This window comes from Sus scrofa, chromosome 13 (genome assembly GCF_000003025.6).
Source record: "Sus scrofa isolate TJ Tabasco breed Duroc chromosome 13, Sscrofa11.1, whole genome shotgun sequence".
In the NCBI taxonomy this organism is placed as follows: Eukaryota; Metazoa; Chordata; class Mammalia; order Artiodactyla; family Suidae; genus Sus; species Sus scrofa.
In genome coordinates, this window is record NC_010455.5 from 16,016,917 (window position 1) to 16,043,612 (window position 26,696).

Consider the following 26,696-nt stretch of genomic DNA (forward strand, 5'->3'; position numbering starts at 1 on the left):
CTCTCTCCTTGTTGGCAAAATAACTCTTTGGAAATACACTCTCCCCCAAGTTCACCCATAACCTCCCCAACTTGGAGGAGGTGCAGGGTGTCTCCTGCCCTCACAGTGGTTTCCTCTGTTTGGATTGGAGTTCAGCCTTGGAGAGCAGCATCGTAATTTTGTAATATCCTGTGTGATGTGTGGCACAGACAAAAGGGAGGAAGCCACACTGGGAGAGAGATTGAGTGTCGTGAAATCCAGGGTGGCCTCGCTGGGTGGCAGACCGGTGGAGCCAGAACTGTGGCCGATGGCACGTATATTGTTCTGTGGAGTCAAAATGTATTAACAGACAGTTTTATTAGTTCATCTCCACCATAGTTTCATGAAGTCACTGAGCCTCTTCTACATATGGTTTCAATGAATTTCAGAAAATGTTTATTATGCTCAGGCTCTGTGTCAGATACGGTCCTGGGAACAAAGATACACAAAGAAATAATACCTGGAGTGTTCCTTTTTTTCCCTCCTTCCAGTTGTTATGAACCAAAGGTAGAGTCCCTCTTCTACAGCAGAAGTCTGCCCTTCATTCACGTTCTAGATCTCTCACCCCTCCACTTTCTTAGGAGTGTTATTCCCTGAAGCTTGAAACTCTTGACTTCTGCTTGATCTTTCTTATCAACATTTAAAAATTCCAAGAGCAATGTCTTATAGTGGGTACAACAAACAAATATTAGTTAAATAACTGGAATGTCTACCCTGCAGTATCTTACCCTGACATCACACTGAAATCAGCCAAGGAATAGACACACACGTATGCATGCTGACATGTGGGCCACAGTCCCAAAGACATTGATTTTATTTTCCTGGAGGTGAGAAATGGGCACTGGCCATTCTTTCAGTTCCCAAAGTGATTCTAGTGTACAGTGAAGGTTGAAAACCATAGCATCTCCTATTTCACAACCAACGAACAGCTCCTTTGACCTCATTTCTCCTTGGATCTAAAGCTGGCTCTTGATTCAGCTAGATAGTGGCAAAGAAAGCTGTAAACACTCTATCTCCCCATCTTGTTCTAGCTCTTGAACTACTCCAGTAGGTTTTAGTCCCCACCACTGGCCTGTAGCTGAGCATAATAAGTTCATCATATATAACACCGTATATAAAATAGGTAAACAACAAGGACCCACTGTATACACAGGGAACTCTACTCAGTATCGTGTGGTAACCTATAATGGAAGAGAATCTGAAAAAAAAGAATATGTATGTAGAGATATATATGTATTTATATATGTATGAATATGTATATAATATGTAAAACTGCACAGCTTTATTGTATGCAAACTAACACAATATTGTACATTAACTATAGCTAAAAAAAAAAAAAAAGAAAGCCACGTTCCTGAAACACTGATTCTCTCAAGCCCTCATGTTGTTCCAATTCACAGTGGCATTTGACCCAGTTGATCTCTCTCCTCCTGGAGACACTTCCCCACCTTGGTTTTGAGAAATCCTACTCCCCTTGTATTTCCTTCTTTCCCTCCGATGTTCCTTCAGCCTCCTTTTGCAATCTCATTTTCTTATCTGATGTCTAAATGGTGAAGTTCAAGCTCCAGCCCTGAGCTCTTTGATTCTCCTTACACCAGGCACTTTTGTCTCCTCCTGTCTTTAGAGATCACATCTTCATGCTGTTGACCTCCTAGTTTATATTTCCAGTCTTATCCCCTTTTCTGAGCACCCTTTACAACTGCTCCTTGACACTTTTACTTAGATGTCTCACAGGCATTTCTGGCTCACCATGTCTCAAACTGATATTTTAATTTTCCCTCTCCTCTATTTGTTCCTCCTCCAGGCTCCCCCTATCCATAAATCACATCATCACCCATCTATTGGCTTGTGCTCAAAAAAAAACAAGGCAGTATCCTTTTCACACTCACTTTTCACCCTTACCCTCCACCCAGTCCATCTCTTACTGGGTCCTGCTAATTCTGCCTCCAAAATATAACTCAAACCACCTATTTCATCCTATCCACTTCATGGCCAGTTGCCATTTGTAACAGCCCCTAAGACATCTCCCTGACTCCACTCTTGCACAACCAGCTCCATCTTTGGCACAAGCCAGCAAGAGTGATATTTTAAGAAATGCAGTTCAGCCCATGCTGCTGCTTCCTTAAACTTTCAATAATGAACAGTCGACCATCAGATTCTATAGTATACGCCCTCCTTTTCTTCCAAGGAAGCATGCTGATTTGTAATTATAGATCCATCTGTAGGATTATTTGTTTTATGTCCCTCTCCCAACTCAACTATTTGCTGCATAGGGTGGGGACTGGAACTGATTTTTTTTTTTACTTCTGTACATCTTGTACCTGGCAAAATGCCTGATACATAATTTCACAATTGAATGAAAGAATAAGCCTGTGAACAGATGAGGAAGATTGAACCAAATATGAGGAGGAATAGTTGCCTTGTCAAACTTGTGCCCATTCTGCTAGAACCCAATCATCCTGTTTTAGTAAGTGTACTGTCTGAACAACCTGGGTTGAGTCCTTTGATGACCTTGTTTTTTTTCATGTGCTAACTCCAAGTCTAAGGAGTATTCAAGAATTGTGTCTTCTCTCTGGTGGGCTTCAGGGCTTTCGGAAATAGTTGGCAAAGTAAGATTGTAAAACAGTTGCTTATTGATTATTGAAAAGGCTATATTGTTCATTTGGCTTTCTTAAGCTTGCTTGGAGTTTATACCTTGACCTGTTTAGTTTTGGGTGTGACGTATTTTTTTATGTAAGTACATGGGGCTGCTGTAACTCTTTTTTTTATTTTTTTAATTACTTTTGACTTTGTGTTTTTTTATTTTCTTTGTTTTTTTACTATTATGTGTCATTTTTTCTCATAATTTGTGGAAGAGAGTTTCAAGTTCTTTTATTAGGAATACAAACTTCACAGTTCTCTGCCAGTTTTTCAGAGCATTTTGATGGTACACTGCTGTGTACAAGTTCATTTTAGGTAAACTGCTGGAGGGAGAAAAGAAGAAGAGGTTCGAGTGGAGAAAATTAAAAGTTAATTAAAGGAAACAGTGTGGTAATTGAATTTCCCTTTCACTCTGGTTATGTGGGGTGGGTGGGAGGTGTCACAGTGATGGATAGTAGGTTTTGCCTTAGCAGCTCAAGTCAAAACTTCATGACAACATGTGTGAGTGCAGAGCTCATCCCTGCCTACCAGCGGAGGATATGTGAAAGATAACATGAGGGGCTATTAGGCATGCTAAACATAGCTGCCCTTACATTCATTTTATTCCGAGGGATGGGGGAGAGTATAGTTGACTTACAGTGTCGTATTTGTTTTTGATGTACAGCAAAGTAATTATTTATACATATGTCCATTCCTTTCTCAGATTCTTTTCCAATGTAAGTCACTACAGAGAACTGAGTAGAGTTCCTGTGCTGTAACAGCTCTGTTATCATCTTCCATAATAGCAGTTCATGTATGTCAATCCTACTCCCATTTCATCATTCTCCCCAGTGTCCTCTTTGTAACCATAATTTGTTGCAAATCTGATTCTCTTTTCTACTCATTTTGAGATTTTTATTTTGAATTTTGCAGCTGAAAGACTTAGGTACCTCAGCTAATATCAGCTATTTATGGGCATGCCAAATCCTCTGTTCATTTATTCTGTTTCACTGAATATTTTTTTTTTTGGCCTCACTCTATACACCCCGCACATACACACACCCATTCACGTGCACACACATACAGAGGCACACAATCAGAGAACAGTATAGGCAACTCTTGTGCCCTTATCAGATTATACTTAAGTAACAGATAAGTGACATGAGTCTTGTTTCTTATTTTTAAAAGAAGCTTGAATTTATTTAATCGCTATTTATCACATGTTAGTGAACAGTCAAAATTTAAGACACTATCTTTGAGAGAACAAGGTCCATAAGGATTAACATGAGCTTGGAAATCAATTGCAACTAGGTTCAAACCTCATTCACAACCTTCATTCATCCATGTAGTCAACATGTACTTCTTGAATGCCTCTGAGTGCCAAGAATGGTTGAGGTAGCTGGCACTAACTTCATGCAGGCTCTATCACGGCTTTTATTACGATCAATTTTTTTTTTTTGAGATTAGAAAATTAACTTTAGAGATAAACTTTTCTGTATTTGTATTTCCAAGCATTTTGTGTTCCTCGTTCTTGCAGCAGACCCATTGAAGAAGGAAGAACATATTTAATAACTATGTAGTCATCTAAATCAGCTTGCCAGTTGCATATCCAATCTCCAAAGTAAACTCTAAAAAATAAGTGAGTTACTTTATGTTTAAGGATACTGTGGCATCTTTCCTGACATGTTAAGGGCCAAAGATTGAGGTCTGTGGTTTCAACCCTGGATTCAACCAGGGTCATAAATACAAGTCTGACCACAAACACACATTCCATCAGTGCAAAAGGGATGCAGCTATTTCCCAGTACTCACCAGGGGTTTTGTGTTTTCACAGGGTATGGTTTTGTAGATTTTGACAGTCCGGCAGCTGCACAGAAAGCAGTAGCATCTCTCAAGGCAAATGGCGTGCAGGCACAGATGGCCAAGGTAAGGATGGTGTTTAGATTCTGATTTTGTTTTCTTTTCATTTGTGATCATATGTTTCTCCCATTGCCTTGAGCTGATCACTATTGGAGTTTATAACAAGTTGAATTATGTTACTTGTTAAGGAAATTTGAACCCCATTATAACTTGGTTTGGAAGAATCTGGACAGTTTATTTCATGATTCTTTGTGTATATCTATTAATGTCCTCCTTTATTGTAACCTCACTAGTGATGTAAGGTCACTTGTGAAGTGCTCTGTTTCACCTGAGACAGGAGATGTGTAGTGTGTTGTGTGTATGAGTGGGTGTACTGGGGGCTCTCACCAGTAAACAGTTTTGAAGGAGTATAGCTCTCAACAAGATGTTTTTGATAAACTACATGCTTAAAAATTGCTCACTGTCATGTTTGGGAAAGCCAGTCACTGAATAATAGTATGACCTGATCTGTGCAGAGAAATGATATTAATCAAAGTATATGTTGTCTGTATTATTAGAATTTCATTTTGTCCTTTACAAATAGTTTTCCTAGATAGCAATTGCTAGATATTAATAATTTCAATACATTGTCATTGTATTGTTTTGTTAACGAGCAGCCTGAAACTTTCTACTTGAAATTATCATGCATTTTTATATTCAAGAAAGTAAGTAAAATCACTTGCAATAATTTTGTATCCTGATTGTAGTAGTAATTACAAGAATCTACACATATGATAAAATGACCTATTCTACACTTACTGTCAACGACCTGGTTTTGATAATTGTACTAAAATATGTAACCTTTGGCAAACCTAGGTGGAGGGATATGGGATCTCTCTATACTATCATCCTGTAAATCTATGATTACTGCCAAGTAAAAAGTTTAAAAAATCAGTTGTAGGAATGGTTGTACCTATTTGTTTTAAATAATGTCATTTTGGAATTTATATGCAACTTAAAATATTCTGATTACTATTAGTGAATTTGTTGATTTTTGGATTCTCAGAAGTTAGGTAGATGAGCCAATAAATCTTAAAATTCTGATCTATAGCATTTATTCCATATTCTGTTATTCTTGCTCTTAACTCTTCCCACATAGGGCTAAGTTACATTGACTGAGCTGTCAAATTTTTGGTCATTGGGATTTGATTATCATTGCTAAACATCTCTAAAACATTTTCCAGTTTCAACATCAGATAATTAGAGGTGGGATATATGGTTTCTTCATCTATAGTAGTCTTGGAGAAAGCTGATTCCACCCATATCTGTTACCCCTTTTTGTGTGGTCACTTCCCATATAGATTACATTGGTAGACTCATTGCCTTATGACACATTAATTGGTTTTCAAGGTGGGATGAATTAGAGTTTGAATTCTTTCAGCTGTGTAATGCATTTTTCAACATGATTGTGCCTGGAAGTTTTGAATTTGGTCATGAACTAAGATTGATGAAGTTAATTTGGTAATTAATAGGGAATTACTTCCCATATCTTTGTTTAAAGGTTACTTGACAAAGAGTCGGGGTGCTTGGAAACTTAAGTAGTGACTTCTTACACCCAACAATCAAAGGATAAAATACAGTTGTTAGGGATATGCAAAATACAAATTGAATTTTAAGTCAAAGGCAAGACCTATTGACAAGGAAATGATTATAAAACTGCTTTCAAAAAACCCTTATTATTGGAAGATTTTTGATCTATTCTGTGGACGAACTACCAAATTTTTGAAATGGCTAGATTGTAGCAGTTTAGAACTAATGATTAAAGCCAGCATAATCTCCACTTTCAAATATTTTCAGAATATACACACACACATATGTATGTGTGTGTATTTGTGTGCATGTGTGCATAGTTGTTGGACTAAAAACCACTGGCTTCTTTCACAATGGGGAAAGAAAGGTGTCACTACCTGTATAACTACTGAGGAACCATGGCGACTATTTCCCTTCTGCTTCTGAGCATTCTGGTGCACAAGGAATATCTCTCTCTTTCACACACACATACACACACCAATCACTGACATCCCACTTAAATAAGAAGTTATCGAAGGGAAAATACTTTAAAGAGCTTCTAAAGTGATTAATTTAGTCAGCATCTTGACCCTTGTCCATGCCCAATATACACAATAAGATTTTAACTGGGATCCTTAAAGGCAGTTATTTTATCTCTGGAGTTACTTAAAGATCTCTGCCTTATCAATTGTGCTCTCTGTGGAGGAGATTCTTACTCCCCTTTTCCTCACAGATATTTTAATCTAAAGCCCAGAGCTGCAGATCCACATCTGCCTACTGGAAAAGTTTCAACAGTCAATGACTCTATAATTTAACTACCCAGAAGCAAATAAATAGTCTCCCTTTGACAATGAAATGGAGCAGGCTTGACCACCTGTATTAGCAGATTTCTCACTGTGCTTTTGGATTTCATGGCCTTTTTTCCCTTTGTCCTGGTGATAACTGTTATTTATTATCATATAAACCAGCAGTCTGCAGAGTGTGTGAAACACGCACTATATTTTTGCCATTTAAGTATCTACTGAATTGCTGCCTGCATCTTGTTCTTATCCGTATCCTACACTGCAGGTAGTAGTGCCACATTTTAATGACTCCAGGATTTAAAGCAAAAATGCCACAAATAACCTAGGTTCCCAATAGCAACCTGGAGCATACATGAAACTCTCCAAGTGAATTGCTTTATTGAGCTAACTTATTCCAATGTGGGCATATGAAAAATTCAACAGATTTGTCAGCTAAGAGGAATTAAACAACAAATCATCCAGTAAGTGGTAATTTATTAATAATGTATAACCATTAACAGAGACTAACATTTTCTATAACTTGCTGTTCTGCCAAAAAGGGTTTTTAGGGATCAAAGGATATGTTTCTTTCAGGAGAACAAATTTAAAATATTTTATTAATACATAGTGGTTAAGAGCGTAGGTTTGGAGGGAGATAAATTTGGCCTTGAATCCTGGCTCTAATACCTCCTGCCTGTATGACCTTGGTTAGTTATTTCAATATCTCTGAATTTCTTCAGTAGTAACACTTAGGTTATCGGACTGCTGTGAAAATTAACTTTAAAAAATGAATTTAACATAGTCATTAGATTATACTAAAATTCAGTATTCAATAAATGTTAATTATCCAATAAATAGAGTTAGGCATTAAATTTAAATTTGTTACTGAACTTTCTATAAATCCAGATATATGCTTTAAGTGTTATTTTTTTTATTAAAAACCAGTTTCTGGAGTTCTCATGGTGGCGGACAGGTTAAGGACCTGTCGTTATCTCTGAGGTGGCTTGGGTGGCTGCACAGTGTGAAGGATGGATTTGATCCCCAGCCTGGCATGGTGGGTTAAATATCCAGCATTGCTGCAGCTGTGGCATAGATCTCAGCCATGGCTTGAATTCAATCCTGGTCCAGGAATTCCATATGCTGTGGGTGTGGCTGAAAAGAAAAAGAAGGAAGAAGAAAGAAAACAGTTTCTTGAGAAATACAATCAATAGGATCAATCAACAAACATGTATATGTATATACATATACACAGATACTAGTTGGGTTTGTTTCTGCAGCACCACAATGGGAACTCCAAAAACACAGACATTTTTACTGCTTGCTAAGTGTCAGCATTGTGTTAGGTGTTGGAGAATCAAGATTGAATAAAGCTGTTTCTATTCTGAAATTTTAGTTTATGCCCTGTGATTGCTGTAGTTCTAGATTGGGAGTATTGCTTGGCTCTTCTTGCCAACTTCAGAGTATTTAGAAGAAGTCATCGGCAAGAATATGTCTCTATAAGTGTAAAAAGAAAAGAATTGAGAAAACCAGCTAACAGTAGCTCACCTTGTAGGTATAGGTATCATTTGCCAATTAATAAGAAAGTATAGATAAGCAATGAAGGGCAAACGTTTGGTTGTCATCAAAGGTCAAGGCTGCTCTGTGATCTTTGTATATGGCTTTCATCCATACAGTTACATGTTTGTTTCTAAGCTAAGATAAGGGCAAAGGCTGAAGGATCACATGGCCGATTCTGTCATTTTAAAAGCATTTCCAGAATCCTAGCTCAGGAGCTTGTGTTTACATCTCATGGCCAAAACTGAGTCAAGGGATTTCTCCCTTAGCTGCCAGAGATTCTAGGATGGAGAACATTTGAGGTTCTTGACCTCTAGTAGAGAAATTTAAGAATCGTTTATCTACCTGGCTCTCCAACATCCATAAAGACATTCTTCCCATTCACATGTTTTGGTGACATGCATTATGTGGTGCAGAAGGGAGCCCACCTCTAAGCCTTACTCTGTCACCATATCTGAGGATGCCTTTGTGTCCAACAGTCCCAGCATAGCTGTTCCCCTGGCTTAGCAACTCAGAGCTTCATAGAATGACAGAGAAACATCAGGTTACATGAACTCAAAGGAAAACTACTACTTATGAACAGAGAGGATGCAAAATAAGTAGTAGTCACTGATACAATCAAGTATGATACGACTGACATATATATCGAATTCTGCCAGGCAGGAGTAGAACTCTTGCTTTGTCAGTGTAGGGAGTCCCTTGGATAACCAATCACATATCTGCCATCCAGATGGGCCTCCTTTGAGCCATCCTCAGGCCTAATGGAGGCTCCCTGGAGGCTGCACAGCTTTAGAACTGAGTTTTCTGGATGTAAATTTAAAGGCTCCAAAATGACTATACGTATTCTACAGTCACCAGTTATTCCAGCCAAGCTTCAGTTATCTCAAGCTTAGCAGGCCTGTTTCTGTTTGCTTTCGTTGATGCCTTTCTGATGAAAGGCCCACAGAGAAGGAGCATCCTTCCTCTCGGCCTTTAATAAAGCTTCATCAGTAGTTCCCTGTTGTGGCTCAGTGGTAAAGAACTTGAATAGTATCCATGAAGATGTGAGTTTATTCCCTGGCCTTGCTCAATGGATTAAAGATCTGGCGTTGTCGTGAGCTGTGGTGCAGGTTGCAGGTACAGCTCAGATCTCATGTTGCCGTGAGCTGTGGTATAGGCCGTCAGCTGAAGCTCTGATTCAACCCCTAGTCTGGGAACCTCTATACATGCCACAGGTGTAACCCTAACCCCCCCCAAAAAAAACCACTTTATCAGGTCTATGCTCTGACCACCATGCCAGTTAGCAAAGATTTTTCACGCTGCTGTGGGATATATGGAATATGTCAAAGCTAAGTGATCACAGAAGAAATCAAGTGTCCAAGAGGATGTCAACTCTTAGGATATTATGGTCAATCATGAGACTAGTATAAAAACGCCATTTAACCATGGTGGAGAACCAGATTGGTGCCAGAAGAAAGGAATTCTTTTTACAAATCAATGACCTTAATAGTAGTTCTTTTTTAGAAAAAAATCAATGATTTTTTCCTCAAGCTCAGAAGAGGTAAAATTAAAAAAAAATCAATGAATATAGAAAATAAATTATAAAAATCAAATATGTATATGTCATTTCATAGGAAAGATGTTCTCTGACCAATTTATCTGACATACATCCTGGCCCAACCTTCAACCACTATCCTCATCACCTACTTAGGATCCCTAATGTGTCTTAATTGTCTCTGAACCATTTACTACTACCTAATGCCTCTTTGTTCTATTCTGCTTAAGCCAGTCTAATACGATGTTTACGAAACATTTTTTGGTTCACTGCTATGTCTTCATCCTGTAGAACAAGCTGTTGCATATTACATATTCACATAGATATGCTGAAGATCTAAGACAATGAAAGAGACTCCTACCTAAATTCCTGGCTATAGCTCTTACTCTCTTTGTAAACATTTTGTGATTAGACAAATAGGACTGTCTAGGCTTCTCTGATCCTTTAATCTTGCTGCAAACAAAACAAAACAAAAAACACACATGGACATTATTCTTGGGATAATAGAATCCCAAGAAAACACTTGCCCATCATTGTAAAAATACTGACTGGTTGCTCCACCCAGTCACAGAGTGTGTTATGAAAATTTCTTTAGAATTCAAATAGAGCAGGCTTTTAGTGAGCTAACATAATTTGGGCTTTGTTATGCTTTGTATCTTGCACCTTCTTCTTCATAATAGAAGTGTTGGATACATCTCCTTTATTTTTGTGGGGTTCTCTGGTTTCAATTCATCCAATAATATGTTTCTCAGCAGCTTTTTGCATATGAGCCAAATTCTGATTAAGGTGATAAATATTTCTTCCAACCCTCACCTTCTTCAGATAATGTTATTCTGTTGTGCTGGTTGATGTAAAACCATGACAAGATAGCCTACACCACTGTGGCGGAATGTACTTTAAATAGCTCTAATTCCAAAGAACAGCGGTCCAGTGTTGGTTTCAGCACAGTTCATTACTCTCAGACGGCGATTCCCTTGTAATGAATACAGAGCTCTAACTCGCTTCCTAAAATCAGTGTGTCATGTGCTCCTGTGGAACATGTTTCCAACTGAAGAACATCTCTAACAACAAGTATCATTTTTCTCATGAGTTTTGAGTTTTTGAAGTTGTTAGTACAAGAAATACAACTGGTTGCTCTTCTTAATTTCAATTTAATTTTTGTTTTATATTGGGATGCATTTGATTTATTATGTTGTGTCGGTTTCAGGTCAACAGCAAAGTAATTCAATTACACACATGCATGTACTCATTCTTTTCCCATATAAGTTAATGGAGAATATTGAATAGAGTCCCTGTGCTATACAGTAGGTCCTTGTTGATTATCTGTTTTATATAAGATTGTATGTACATACTTCCAACAGTGAACAGTGAAAAGCTGAAAACATTTACTCTAAGATCAGCAACAAGACAAGGATGTCTACAGTGATTGGTCTTTTACATGTCTGCAAAATATTTGTGAATGTCTGCTTTGTTGGGTATATCAATTTAGGCTCGATTTTTTCCTGATCCTCATGATGAATTCAGGTACACAACACCCAATTTTGAAATTGTCAGAGTTGACTTTTATCCATGCGTAATTATTTGAAAGATTTAAGGCAGAATCTCCTGAAGTTAATATTTGCATTAGCCTCTACAAACAATTTACATAATCTGCTATGGGTGCTCCCAGTTTCTGGAGGGCTCCACTGTATCCTCCCAAGTGAAACAGTAGGTAAGTGCCCTCATAGATTTCTCTGCTTTCCTATATTTTAGCAAAAATAAAAATCAATGAAAAAGTTGCCATAGTTTGTCATGAGTTGGTATTGCTGCTAAGTGACCACTTTTATTTTTTAAACATGGCCACACCTGCAGCATATCAAAGTTCCCAAGCTAAGCATTGAATTGGAGCTACAGCTGCTGGCCACAGGATCTGTGGCAATGTAGGATCTGTGACCTAGGCCACAGGATGCAGCAACACCACTGAGCAATCCTTAACCCACGGAGCAAGGCCAGGGATTGAACCCACATCCTCACAGTGATAATGTCAGATTCTTAACCCACTGAGCCACAATGGGAGCTCAAAGACACTTTTTTTTTTAATGCAGAATATATGTAGATTACAAGTTTTCTTCAATTTGCAAGAATTTTCAACTTTCATTCTGCCTCTCCAAAATGAATGTGTCCACAGGCTATCTCAATCAATAACTCATTCTTGATCGACTGTTGAGAAATCTAATAAAGGACAATTTATGGTTTTAATAATTTGTTCCTAAATTGAAAGTACACTGTCCTTTTTCTGGTCACTGTTGTGGACTGAAAGGGCCTAAATAAAAACATCACATTGTCCCATGTAGATTCTGATCTGATTGAAGAAGACAAATAAGAAAACTCTTGCATGAATGACTGGTAGTGCTATGTTAGGAAAACGTGGCTTAGGTTTATGAGGAAAACAAGTCTTTTAATATTGAATGTCAAAGTGGATTAATCCACTTCTAGCACAGCGAGTGCTAGAGAAGTACAGGCCTCCTTGCAAAAGGATCAGGCCTTGTCTTATCACAATACCTAGAAGAAAATAGTGAATGTGCTGTCTGCTGGCAGATAGATCCCAAGGTGAAGGCAGGGAATAGCTTATGGAGTTCTTGCTCTTAAACTTACCAGTCGGGTCAGTTGCTATTCCCCCATTTGAGAATATTAAGAAAGTGGGCCAGGAGTTCCCATCGTGGTGCAGAGGAAACAAATCCGACTTGGATTGAGGTTGCAGGTTCGATCCCTGGCCTTGCTCAGTGGGTTAAGGATCTGGTGTTGCCAAGAGCTGTGGTGTAGTTCGCAGACATGGCTTGGATCCTGCATTGCTGTGGCTGTGGCTTACGCCTGTAGCTGTAGCTTAGATGCAACCCCTAGCCTTGGAACCTCCATATACTGTGGATGTGGCCCTAAAAAAAAAGGAAAAAAAAAGAAAGTGGTCCAGTAAGAAGAGGGTTGGGAAGTTTACCCCAATATCCTTCAGTGTGAAAATACAATGTGAAGGAATGGAAACTTTCCTGGCCCTTATTCCTAGGCAACTCTTTGTGCACTTATTTTGCACTGTACCCTAAAGAAATAAGTGGATGAATTGGAAAGTTAGAATTATAGAATAATTAACATCCTCATGGATAAAGCTGCTAAATCATGAGCCAGCATCCACCTTCTGTGTCTGCATTTACTGGTGTGCTCTGCAGCTTCCCTCAAGTCCTTTAACTCTGTCTACTGTAATAGAGGCAAAGGAACAGAAAAGAGGATGCAGAGTGTAAAGGAAATTATATTTCTGGAGGACCTGCTCCACGTTAGCGTTTTTACATTTATTATCCTGTTAAATCTTCATTACGTTCCTGTGAGGTAGATGTTACTATCCCCATTTTACAGAGGAAGAAACAGGGAATGACCAAGTTCACGATGGTAGCCACCAGTGAAGCCTGGATTTGAACCCAAAACTATCTGATTCCAAAGCACATTCTTTCCAAAGGCGTCATAAGGATGCTAATGCTGTTCTGGGGCTCTCTCAGTGCTCTTAGCGCTTGTATTGAGAAATGATTTGTATAAGTTTAAGGCGTATGACATGATGGTCTGATAGACTTATATACTGCAAAATATTTACCATATTTACACTGTATGGTTAGTTAAAAACTCCATCACTTCACATAATTACCAGTTCTTTTTTTGCAAGGAAAACATTTATGATCTACTCACTTAAGCCACTTTGAAGTAATTATATGGCTTTATTAACTATAATTTCCATGTTGTACATTCGATCTTCAGAACTTTTTATCTTATACTGGAAGTTTGTACACTTTGACCAAAATTGCCCCTTTACCCCAGCCCTACAACCACCGTTGTATTCTCTGGTTCTGATTTTCAGCTTTTTTTTTTTTTGGCTTTTTAGGGGTGCACCTCTGGCATATGAGATTTCTCAGGCAAGGGGTTGAATTGGAGCTGCAGCCGCTGGCCTACACCTCAGCCATGGCAACGCACAATCCAAGCCACATCTGAGACCTACACCACAACTCGTAGAAACACCAGAAACCTTAACCCACTGAGTGAAGCCAGGATCCAACCTGCAACCTCATGGATTCCAGTCAGATTCGTTACTGCTTAGCCATGATGGGAATTCCCAAGTTCAGCTTTTTAATACTCTACATTTAAGTGATATCATGCAGTATTTTCTTTCTCTGCTTGACATATTTCACTTAGAATAATGTCTTAATGGTCCCTCCATGCTGTCACAAAGGCAAAATTTCCTTCCTTCTCATGGTTTTTGTTCCTCAGAATTGCTTTGGAAATTCTGGGCCTTTTGTGGTTCCATATAAATTTTTGGATTGTTTGCTCTAGTTCTGTGAAAAATGTTGTGGGCAATTTGATAGGGATTGCATTGAATCCGTAGATTGCTTTGGGTAATATGTTCATTTTTACAGTATTAATTTTTCCAACAAAGGAGTGTGGAATATCTTTCCATTTCTTTAATGTCTTCTTTAATTTTCTTGATTAATGTTTTATAGTTCCCAGCATATAAGTCCTTTATCTCCTTGTTCAGGTGTATTCCCAGGTATTTGATTTTTCATGGTGCAATTTTAAAAGGTATTGTATTTTTGTATTCCTTTTCTAATATTTCATTGTTAGTATACAGAAAAGCAGTCACTTAAATAAGCCAGCATACAGATCTAAACATGAAGATGTTAAAAAAAAAAAGACATCAAAATCATAAAATGTGGGCAAGGGAAGTAAGGAAAAATGGATTCTTTTTTTATTTTAATGATGTGTGTGAGTCTATACGACTATCAGGCAAATGAAAGCAGATATAGGAAGTGTTTAACCTGCTTAAAAATCAGGGCAACCACAAATCAAAACCGAACATCATATTCACAAAAAATGAAAAGTACTTAAGCATAAAATAAATGAAAACCATCAAACCAAAAAAAGAAAAGGAGAAAAAGAAGCATAGAATCAACTGGAAAACAAGGTTTAAAATGGCAGTAAAAACATATCTATTGATAATCACCTTAAATGTCAATGGACTGAATTCTCCAATCACAAGACACAGAGTAGCTGATTGGATAAAAAAGCAAAAACCTACAATATTGTGTCTATAAAAAACCCACCTTAGGACAAAGGACACATATAGACTGAAAGTGAGGGGATAAGAAAAGGTATTTCATACCATTGGACAAGACAGGTAAGAAGGAGTTGCAATACTCATATCAGACAAAATAGACTTTAAAACGAAGGCCATAAAGAAAGACAAAGAAGGATACTATTTAATGGTTAAAGGATCTATTCAAGAAGAGGATATTATAATCATCAATATATATGCCCCTAATGTAGGAACACCCAGATACATCCAACAAATACTAAGAGATATAAAAGGAGAAAATGATGGGAATTCAATTTGTTGTATGTTAACAGCCCACTCACATCAATGGACAGATCCTCTAGACAGAAAATCATTAAGGCAAAAGAGATCCTAAAGGACACAATAGAAAAGTTAGATTTAATCGACATTTTCAGGACATTACATCCAAAAAAAAATTCAGAATATACATTCTTCTCAAGTGCACTGGAACATTCTCAAGAATTGATCACATCCTGGGGCACAAAGCTAACCTCAACAAATTTAAGAGTATAGAAATTATTTCAAGTATCTTCTCTGACCACAATGGCATGAAACTAGAAATCAACCACAGGAAAAGAAATGAGAAAAAACTTACTACATGGAGACTAAACAACATGCTACTAAAAAACCAATGGGTCAATGAGGAAATCAAGAAGGAAATTAGAAAATACCTTGACAAATGATAATGAAGATACAACCACTCAAAATCTATGGGATGCCACAAAAGCAGTGCTCAGAGGGAAGTTCATAGCAATACAGGCCTTCCCCAAAAGAGAAGAAAAATCTCAAATTGACAACTTAACCCACCACCTAAATGAATTAGAAAAAGAACAAACAAAACCTAAAATCAGCAGAAGGAAGGAAATCACAAAGATCAGAGAGGAAATCAATAAAATTGAGATTAAAAAAAACAATAGAAGAAATCAATAAAACCAAAAGCTGTTTCTTTAAAAAGGTAAACAAAATTGACAAACTTCTGGCTAGACTCACCAAGAAGAGGAGAGAATGAACCCAAATAAACCAAATACGAAATGAAAAAGGAGAAGTCACAACGGATACTGCAGAAATACAAAAATCCGTGCGAGAATACTATGAACAACTGTATGCCAACAAATTTGACAACCTAGAAGAAATGGACAACTTTCTAGAGACTTACAGCCTGCCAAAACTGAATCAAGAAGAAATCGATCAACTGAACACACTGATCACTAGGTATGAAATTGAATACATCATAAAAATGCTACCTGCAAATAAAAGCCCAGGACCAGATGACTTCACAGGTGAATTCTACCAAACATACAACTTGCACCCATCCTCCTTAAACTTTTTCAAAAGGTTGAAGAAGAAGGAACACTCCCAAAGACATTCTATGATACCACCATTACCCTGATTCCAAAACCAGACAAAGATACCACGAAAAAGGAAACTATACTCCAATTTCTTTGATGAATATAGATGCAAAAATTCTCAACAAAATTTTAGCCAACTGAATCTAACAACATCTCAAAAAGATAATATACCACAACCAGGTGAGATTCATCCCAGGTTCACAAGGTTGGTTCAACATATGCAAATCAATCAACTCACATTCCACATTAACAAAAGAAAAGTCAAAAACCACATGATCATTTCAATAGATGCAGAAAAAGCATTTGACAAAGTCCAACATCCATTCATGATCAAGACCCTCGCCAAAGTGGGTAGAGAGGGAACTTTCCTGAACATAATCAAGGCCATTTATGACAAACCCACAGCAAATACAATACTCAATGGAGAAAAACTGAAAGCCTTCCCACTAAAATCTGGAACAAGACAATGACACCCACACTCACCACTGCTATTCAACATAGTACTGGAAGTCCTAGCCACAGCAATCAGACAAACAAAAGAAATAAAAGGCATCCAAATAGGAAGAGAAGACGTAAAACTGTCACTGTATGCAGACGACATGATACTATATAGAGAAAACCCTAAGGACTCAACCCAAAAACTACTTGAACTGATCAACAAATTCAGCAAAGTAGCAGGATATAAGATTAACATTCAGAAATATCTCGGCTTTTTGATGACAGCTATTCTAACATGTATGAGATGGTGTCTCCTGGAATGTTCTATATTTGTCTGTTAGATGCGTTTGGACTAAGGTGTAGTTTAAGTTGAGTGTTTCCTTATTGATTTTCTGTCTAGATGATCTATCCACTATTGAAAGTTGGATTATGAAGTCCCCTACTATTATTGTATTGAACCTATTTCTCCCTTCACAAGTCAGAATTTGCTTAATATATATTGGTGCCCTGCTGTTGGATGTATATATATGATTCCAATATATTCATTATGTATTCACCCCTCGTTATTATATAGCGACTTTCTTTGTCTCTTGTTACTACTCTTGTTGGTTTAAAGTTTATTTTGTCTGTTATAATTATCCCTTGTTCTCTTTTGATTTCTACTTGCTATATATATATATCATCCCTTCACTTTAAGAGTGTTTCTGTGTCTTTAAAACTGAAGTGAATCTCTGGTAGGCAGCAGATTTGAATCCAGCCAGCCACAGCCACACTACGCCTTTTTTTTTTTTTTTTTTTGAGTTTGTCAAAATCAGATTTATTATAACTTTAAAGGAATACAAATTATAATATATATTTTAAAAAATTGGCTTCACCTGTAGCATGTGGAAGTTCTTAGCCTGGGGATCAAACCTGAGCAACAGCAGTGATAACACTGAATCCTTAACCACTAGGCCACCAGAGAACTCCAATGATATATTAAAATATACTTCTTAGCTTAACTTTTTTCCAAATTAAAACATTACCATGCTTTATATTTCCTCATAACAGAGTGAAAATCTTACATATTTGTAAATATTAGATCGTTGAAACATCTTTTTCAAGATTCTAGTCTGACTAGTGTTGTTAATGTTTTTTGATTAGTGAATTTAATCCATTTACATTTATAGTAATTATTAAGTAAGCACTTAAACTGTCACCTTACTTGTTTTGGCTGTTCTAAATTGCCCTTGTACCTTTCTTCCTCTCTTGCTGCCTTCCTTTGTGAATTTATGATTATCCGTGGCAGTTATGTTTTGACTCCCTTCTCTTTATACTTTGTGTGTCTACTGTAGGTTTTGCTTTGTGGTTACCAAATGCTTAGATAATATATCTTACAATGATCTATTTTATGCTGATAAAATTTAACTTCAATTTCATACAAAAACTCTCCCTTCCTTTTATGTTTTGATGTCACAATTACTTCTTTTTATATTGTGTGCTCACTAACAAATTACCATAGATATAGTTGTTTTTAATATATTTGTTCTTTAACTTTTCTACTAGAGTTTGGTGGTGAACACACTGCCATATTATAGTATGAGTCTTCTAAATTTGACTGTATGTTTACCTTTACCAGTGCATTGTATATTTTCATATTTTTCATTTTAGCATAAAGAACTTTTTTGCAGATTTTTTTGTAAAGCAAGTCTACTAGTGATGAACTCCCTCAGCTTTATTTTGAGTAAAAATTTATCTCTCCTTTATTTTCAAAGGACAGCTTTGCCAGAGAGAATAGTATTAATTGGAAGTGTTTTTGTTTTTGTTTTTTCTTTATTACTTTGAATATATTTTCCCCCTCTCTCCTGGCCAATAAGATTTCTACTGAAAAACCTGCCAATAGTCTTATGAGGGTTACCCTATAAATTGCAAGCTTATTTTCTCTTTCTACTTTTAAGATTCTTTTGGTCTGTTATTTTTGACTGTTTCATTATAATACGTCTCAGAGAAGGTCTTTTAGGTTAAGTTTGGGGGTCTCTGAGCTGCTCCAAATCTCTCCTCCGATTTTGGAAATCTAAGAAATTATTTCTTTAAATAAAGTTTCTGCCCTCTTCTTTCTCTCTTCTTTTGGGACTCCAAAAATTTGCAGTTTTTTGCTTGATGGTGATCTATTGTTTACTTATGCTGTCGTTATTCTTTTTATTCTTTTTTAATTTTTCTCCTTTTATTGTGTACTTCTAAAAGTCTTGCCTACTTCACAGTTCAACTTCATAGTTTTTTCTTCTACTTGACCCAGTCTGCTGCTGATGATCTCTATTGCATTTTGTTTCATTTATTGTATTCCTGAGCTCCAAAATTTCTGTTTGAAGTAATTTTTAATCTTTAATGTCTCATTTTATTCACTCATTATTTTCCTGATTTAATTGAGTTGTCTTTCTGTGTTTTCTTATATATCATTGATCTTCCCTGAAACAGATTTTGGGGGAGTTTCCCGGTGGCCTAGCAGTTACAGATGTGGCATTGTCATTGCTGTGGCTTGGGTTAATGCTGTGGCTTAGGTTTGATCCCTGACATGGGAACTTCCACAAGCCATGTGTAAGATAAAAACAAAAAAAAAAGCAGCCATATTGAATTTTTTGTTAGATAAATTGCAGATGTCCCTGTTGGTGTTGGATATTACTCTGATCCTCTAATGATGTCATATTTTCTTGATTTCTCATATTCCTTGAAGTCTTATGTTGCTATTACTTTATTGTTATTTCCCCCAACACATTTTTTTTTCCGCTGTACAGCATGGGGACCCAGTTACACATACATGTATACATAATTTTTTCTCCAATTGTCATGCTCCAGTGTAAATATCTAGACATAGTTCTCAGTTCTACATAGCAGGATATCATTGTTAATCCATTCAAAAAGCAATAGTTTGCATCCATTAACCCCAAGCTCCCAATACACTCCACTCCCTCCCACTACCACTTGGCAACCACAAATCTATTCTCCAAGTCCATGATTTTCTTTTCTGTGGAAAGGTTCATTTGTGCTGTATATTAGATACCAGATATGAATGATGTCATATGGTATTTGTCTTTCTCTTTCTGACTTATTTCACTCAGTATGAAAGTCTCTAGTTCCATCCATGTTGCTGCAAATGACATTATTTTGTTCTTTTTTTTATGGCTGAGGAGTATTCCATTGTGTATATATATATCCCATCATCCTAAACCAATCATCTGTTGATGGACATTGGGGTTGTTTCCATGTCTTGGCTATTGTGAAGAGTGCTGCAATGAACATGCGGTTCATGTGTCTTTTTGAAGGAAAGTTTTGTCTGGATATATGCCCAGGGATGAGGTTGCTGAGTCATATGGTAGTTCTATGTATAGATTTCTAAGGTACCTCCATACTGTTCTCCATAGTGGTTGTGAACTTCCCAATGCCGGGAAGGGCTTGCAAGGCTTGCCAGGGCAGTGGGGCGCTTCCGGTGGGCTGGCAGGCCTGGCCGGGGAATGCCGCATCGGTGGTTGGCTTCCTGTGGGTAGTGGGGCCAGTAGGCCAGGATGGCAGGTGGCTTCTGGCCAGGCGCACATGGGATTGAGGAGGGGGGATGTTCTGGGAAGCTCTGCTCTCTACTGGCTGGTGGGCAAGCGTGCATGCTGGGGCGCAGGGAGTATTCTATGGCAGCCCGCCCCTCTTCCACTCCCCTCCCCAACACTGGCAGCTTGTCTCTCCTGCAGGTCCAGACTTTCTCCTTGGGGATCCCTTTGTTGCGGCTTTCCACTCCCCAGCCCTTAGCGTATTGCTCCCTCCACCTGTGACACACTGCTTCCTAGTCCCTTAGGCTGTCTCCACACCACCAACCCAGCCCACTTCCAGGGACTAATCTCCAGAGTTTAGATCTTGGGGCCCAGTCCCTGCCCGAGTGTCTCAGTCTTTGGTGTCTGTACTAGTGGTTCGGATGATTTGTGCAGCTGTCACTCTGCTTTTCAGTTCTCAGACCTGCTGCTGCACTTTTTTTGGCATCTTGAAGATCCCTCCAATTTGGTTGATCTTTCCTTTGGTTAGGTGACTTTCCAGGATGCCCCCACCACAGCTTAGGGCAACGCCAGATCCTTAACCCACTGAGAGAGGACATTGAATCCTCAACCTCATGGTTCCTAGTAGGATTCATTAACCACTGAGTCATGATGGGAACTCCTAATCCCCCTTCTTTCTCTCTCTCTCTCTCCTCTTTTCTGTTGTTTTACCCACGTTGTTTTACCCAGTTATGTCAAGAGATTCTTAACATTTTTGGAGGTTTAAGTTCTTCTGCCAGCATTCAGTTTCTGTTCTGTGTGAGTTGTTTTATATGTAGATTTTTTTTATTATGTTTGTGGGAGAGGACAAGTACATCCTTCTACTCTTCTGCCATCTTGCTTCCAACTGACTGTTGTTATTTTTTATTTGTAGTGTCAGTCACCTCCTCTTATCTCTACTAACTGATTTTGAGAGAGAAGCATCTCCCCTTATCCCTGCTAGAGTTTCTGAGGCTCCTTAAGACTTTCTGTGGATATACCTGTACCCTGCATCTTGCCCCTTCTTGTGGCAGCCCGATCAAGATTGTTGCCTTCTTTTGACCCTGCAACATACCACCTGGTTGTTGATAGCTTCTCTTTTGCTTTCTTCAGGGTGAGGCTGAAGCTCAAGTCTGTGATGTCTTCCTGGTCTACAGGTTCAGGTTTACTTTTGCTGCATGCTAACTAGCCAGCTGCCAAATCTCATTCCTCATCATCAAGGATACAATGGGTGTGGGTGTGGATGAAATTCTCAGAGTTATGGTATAGTTGAGGGGGTCCACATCATTGTCTCTAGTGCCTTGGGAATGGACTTCTTGATGGAGTACACAGTGCAGTTAGTAGAAACCTCATCACTTTAATACCCTTTGAAATTCCTCTCTGCTACTCTCCCAGCCCTTTTTCAAATCTGAGTCAGGCAGCTCAACACTTTGGAGTGAGAATGGGAAAATGGCCCTCTCTGTAGTGTCCTTCACAGCTGGACCTTCACACATCTGCTCACCCTCCCTCTTGTGTAAAATCAGGCTGAGATGGTCTCTTTTGGCACCAAACTGTACCACCTTGGATGAGGGCTAACATAAGTAAGGTCAAACTCTTTATTTCACCCTCTCTAGTGTGTCCAAATCTGTGTTCTTTTGTTCCAACTCTGTGTTGCAATTTTTTCCACTAGAAACCTGGACTTCAATTAAGGCTCTATCATTCATGAGTGATTGTCTAAGACACTGTTTCCAGAGGCTCCTGAAATATAGCTGGGAGGGACTGATGCCAGTTGATGGACCACTGCAGTGTCTACAGCTGAGATTAGATTCTGTATGCCTCATACCTGATGGAGGGATGGGTAAGACTCTTTCCAGGTCCCTTGCTGGATCCCACAGCTCCTACAAAGGCACATTTGTCTGTGAATGAATGCAGAATTGTTGTTATGGATGAAGGTTGTCTTATTTGATTATATTGTAATGTCACCCCCTAGTTATTTAATTTCTAAAGTGAAGAAGCAGACTGGACAAAATCACAAATACAGTGGACTTCATAATCTGTTAGAGCTACTACATAGTAGTAACTTAATGAATCTTTTTGGAAAGAAACAAAGAATGAATGAACAAATCAGTAACTAGTGTTGGTTATTAAAATAATTTTCAACTCTGATAAATCATTGTGACCTTCATCTAACTTTTGCACTGGAATATTCCTTTAACTCATTTCCCAGACACTTATCTGGGCGGACATAATTCCTAAGTCCACCAAAAATGGTTCAGATTATCATTCCAGGTGATGGTGATGATTGCATAAGACGGACATCTTTCTTTCTTAAGACATATGCCAGCTATTTGAAAATGAAGATCAATGACTCATATTTTAAAAGGCTTGAGGAAATTGGGTATACAATTGCACATGCAAAAATGTATGCATACATATATGCACACATTCTTCTACAAAATACTTATTTTTTAAGAAGATGTTAATTATCATCATTTTCCCATTCAACTACTCAATATATCCAAAAATGTTTGACAGCTTCATAGCACATCTGCCTTTTGATTGAAAATGGAGCCTAAAGTTAAATAATAACAAATTAAATAATAGGCTTCTGCAGTCTGATTTTCTATGCATGCTATATTTATTACATTATTATTTATATCATTTCAACATTAACAGGAACTATTCACAAATGCATTCTACTGGAGAGAGATAAGAATTTGAATGCTGTGAGTGAGCTAGGCATCATACCAAGTTAATTGTTTAAATTGCAAACTGGTTTGACTTTTCCAGAAAACACTTTGTTGAGTTTTGCCTCTTTCTTTCTTTTCTTCAAATCTAGCTTTTAAAAAATATAACATGTAGACCAACTATTATAAATGTTAAGTAAAAACTTTGAATGATATTAAATAGCCAAGAATAATCCTGGTAGACATGGTCTTTGTAGAATAGCAGTTTGATAGGCTCATCTACTAAAATAGTATTTTTGAAGCATATTCAATCCTAAGAGAAACACACTCTGAGTTCTAAAGAAATCCTTAAATGCTGTGTGGGAGCTTCTTAGTGAATTGTTCAGTCTCATACTGCTCTCACTAAGTTCCCCAAATGTTCAATAATTTCACCAGCATAATTATACTAGTATACTGCTAGCTTTTCTTTTTTTTACACATTTCCCTTCACTTGAACTTTTTGGTCCTTTCCCATATGTATTTAACAAAAGAACCACAGATAGAGTGTTATTATATCTTAGATGTAGGAAACGATCCACGGATTAATGTCTGAAATGTGCAGTCTTGGCAATCAAAGCTCACCTCAGCATTTGCTGGGACACAGGAAACCAGCTAATGGCTGATAATGTCCAGGAAATTAGTAACTCGTGCATATGGTAAATGGTCTGTTCTCAGCCAAATGATTTGTTTAACTGATGGCTGGAGTTCTCATAGACTGTTAGCAAAGAGGAATAGTAGGGCTTTATTAAGGGGACTGTGTGCTAATCCTTGTTGTTCCCTGACTCAAGAATTCTTCCCTAATATACAATGCAGTGGGGAAGTGTACACCCAGACGGTCACGTTGTTTAAGGCTCCAACTTTCTATACTCAGAAAATAACTTTTTATTTTGACAGTATTATTATCACGGTTTTTTTTTTTTCTCTGAACACGTGTATCTTAGTTTAAAATTGTGTATAATGAACGTTGAATTTTCTTTAGTTGTGAGAAAGATATTAAATGTCACTTTGCTTGATGTTCTATTCCTGTCTGCCAACTCTGTCAGTGATGGTGCTGATTATTTATAATCCATTGTTGTTTGTATTCACTGATTTTCTTCAGGGCTTCAGGCCAGCCCCCACTTGATGTTTTCACGTATATGTTGTCTCATTTAATTTCCCTGCCCTTCTCCTTCTGCTCCCCTTACATAGTGTTTGCATTTCCCTCAAGCCACAGATCAAGTGCCAGCTCCTCAGGGAAATCTTAGCAACACCCCAGTCTGTGTCATGCTACTCTTTTTATATATTCTTGGAGACCTGTGTTCAGCTTAATAGACACTCTGTTGGGAATTTTTCATTTAAATTTTATATGGGAAGTAATTGGATATTTTTCCACTTCCGAGAATGAAATCCATGGGTGCAAAAACATAAGGATTCCTACCACTGTTGCACACCTTCAGAAACAGACACAGCATCTACCCAGCAGGTAGCAAGTGACAGTAAATATTTGCTAAATGAAATGACTCTATGTAGAAGTCAGTATTGTCCAAGTTTTAGAAATGGGTAAATTAAAGCTCGAATGTTTAACCTAACCAAAATCATACAGCCAACCAGATGTCAGGATCCCATTTCAAGTCTCCTTTCAAAACCATTACCGAATCAGAGTTTTGTTTTTGTTTTTATATAACTTAAACATTTTATTTTATTTTTAAGTGGTATCTACATTTTATGGAAAAAAACAGGAGCCCTCATCTTCTGTGGATGTGCAGTTAATCTTACATTTTAATGATTTTTTTGAAAGTATAGTTGATTTACAATGTTGTATCAATTTCTGCTATGTAGCAAAATACCTCAGTCACACTCACACACCACACACCACCACACACACACACCACTCTTTTTTTATGTCATTTTACATCATGGTCTATCCCAGGAGACTGGATATAGTTCCCTGTGCTATACAGCAGGAACTCATTGCTTATCCATTCTAAATGGAATAGTTTGCATGTACTAACCCCAAACTCTCAGTCCAGCCCCCTCCCTCCCCCTCGGCAACTACAATTCTGTTCTCCATGTCTGTGAGTCTGTTTCTGTTCTATAGATAGGTTCATTTGAATCATATTTTAGATTCCCCATGTAAGTGATATCATATGATACTTGTCTTTGTCTTTTTAACTTACTTCACTTGGTATGATAATCTCAGTTGTGACCATGTTGCTGTGAATGGCATTATTCCATTCTTTTTATGGATGAGTGGTAGTCTATTGTATATATGTACCATATCTCCATAATCCATTCATTTTACGATGGACATTTGGGTTGCTACAATGAGGTACCACCTTACACTGGTCAGAATGGCCATCATTAATAAGTCTACAAGTAACAAGTTCTGGAGAGGGTGTGGAGAAAAGGGAACTCTCCTATACTGTTGTCAAGAATTTGAATTGGTACAACCACTATGGAAAACACTTTGGAAGTTCCTCAGAAAACTAAAAATAGAATTTATAAGCAATTCCACTCCTGGGCATATATCCAGACAAAACTGCAATTCAAAAGATACATGCACCCATACGTTCAAATATTCACAATAGCCAAGATATGGAAACAACCTAAATGTCCATCAACAGATCAGAACTTTTTTTTTTAATTGAACAGGACAATTAAAGCACTGCAAAAGAAAGTATTGTTCTTTTTATATCAAAACTGAACTTTACTAAATATTTTTCATTTCTCTGTATAGTCTTTTAGAGCACTGGTTCTCAACCAGAGACATTTTTTACCACAGGGACTGTTTGGCAATGTCTGAAGACATTTTCAGTTATCACAACTCTGGGTGAGTGTGCTGCTGGCATCTACTGGAGTCCTGTGATGCAGGAAGCAGCTCTCCCCTCTATCATGACCTCTGTAGCTACCTACCTTCTTCCTTTCTTTCTTCCTTTATTGATTCACTCAACATATTTGCATAGTGTCTACTATGTGGTGAGCCAATGGTGAATAAAACGCATTTCCAGACCAAAGTAAATACTCTACTGGGAGGTGCAGATAAGTGAATAGATAATTAGCATATGTGGGAAAGAGGTATCTAGAGGTACATCTAGGGTCACATAGTGGAGACCATGCATTTCATCTGGAATACTCAAGAATGCTTTGCCAGAGAAAGTGGAATCTAAGCTAATATCTGAAGGATGATTTAGAGCAATGGTTCTAAACTGCAATTTCAAGAAACATTTTTGGTGGTCACAATTGTGACAAGGGGTCGTTACTAGTATCTAAAGCATAGCCAAGGATGCTGGTAAACATCTTATATTACGTAGAACATTATCCTGCCTCCCCATACATAACAAGGAATTATTTGGTCCAAAATAGCAATAAGGTTGAGGTTGAGAATCCATATTTTAGAATGATAATACCACATAATATCACTACATTTTAAAAATATAATTTAATTTCATTGTCCTCAGTTATTATTTTTCTAAGTTGCAGTTGGCAATAGAATAGCTTATATCTATCCATCTATCTCTCTCTCTTTCTACCTATCTATAACATTTCATCTTATAAGCGATGAAAAATTACGTGATTATTTAAAGGGAACAAATTAAAATGTTAATACATTTAATGATATGTCATACTTAATTTATCATACCTTCTTCCTTTTGAAT

General features: G+C 37.6%; 1 protein-coding gene across 3 annotated transcripts in view; it reads left to right on the forward strand.

The window, feature by feature from the left end:
* The window catches only part of RBMS3 (RNA binding motif single stranded interacting protein 3), a 1,489,550-nt gene that overhangs the window by 1,047,996 nt on the left and 414,858 nt on the right, over positions 1-26,696 (forward strand). For all 3 annotated transcript variants that reach the window (XM_021069971.1, XM_021069970.1, XM_021069972.1), the window contains exon 7: positions 4,471-4,562. In XM_021069971.1, the coding sequence (XP_020925630.1) occupies positions 4,471-4,562 (92 nt within the window). The remainder of the gene's footprint in view (positions 1-4,470; positions 4,563-26,696) is intronic.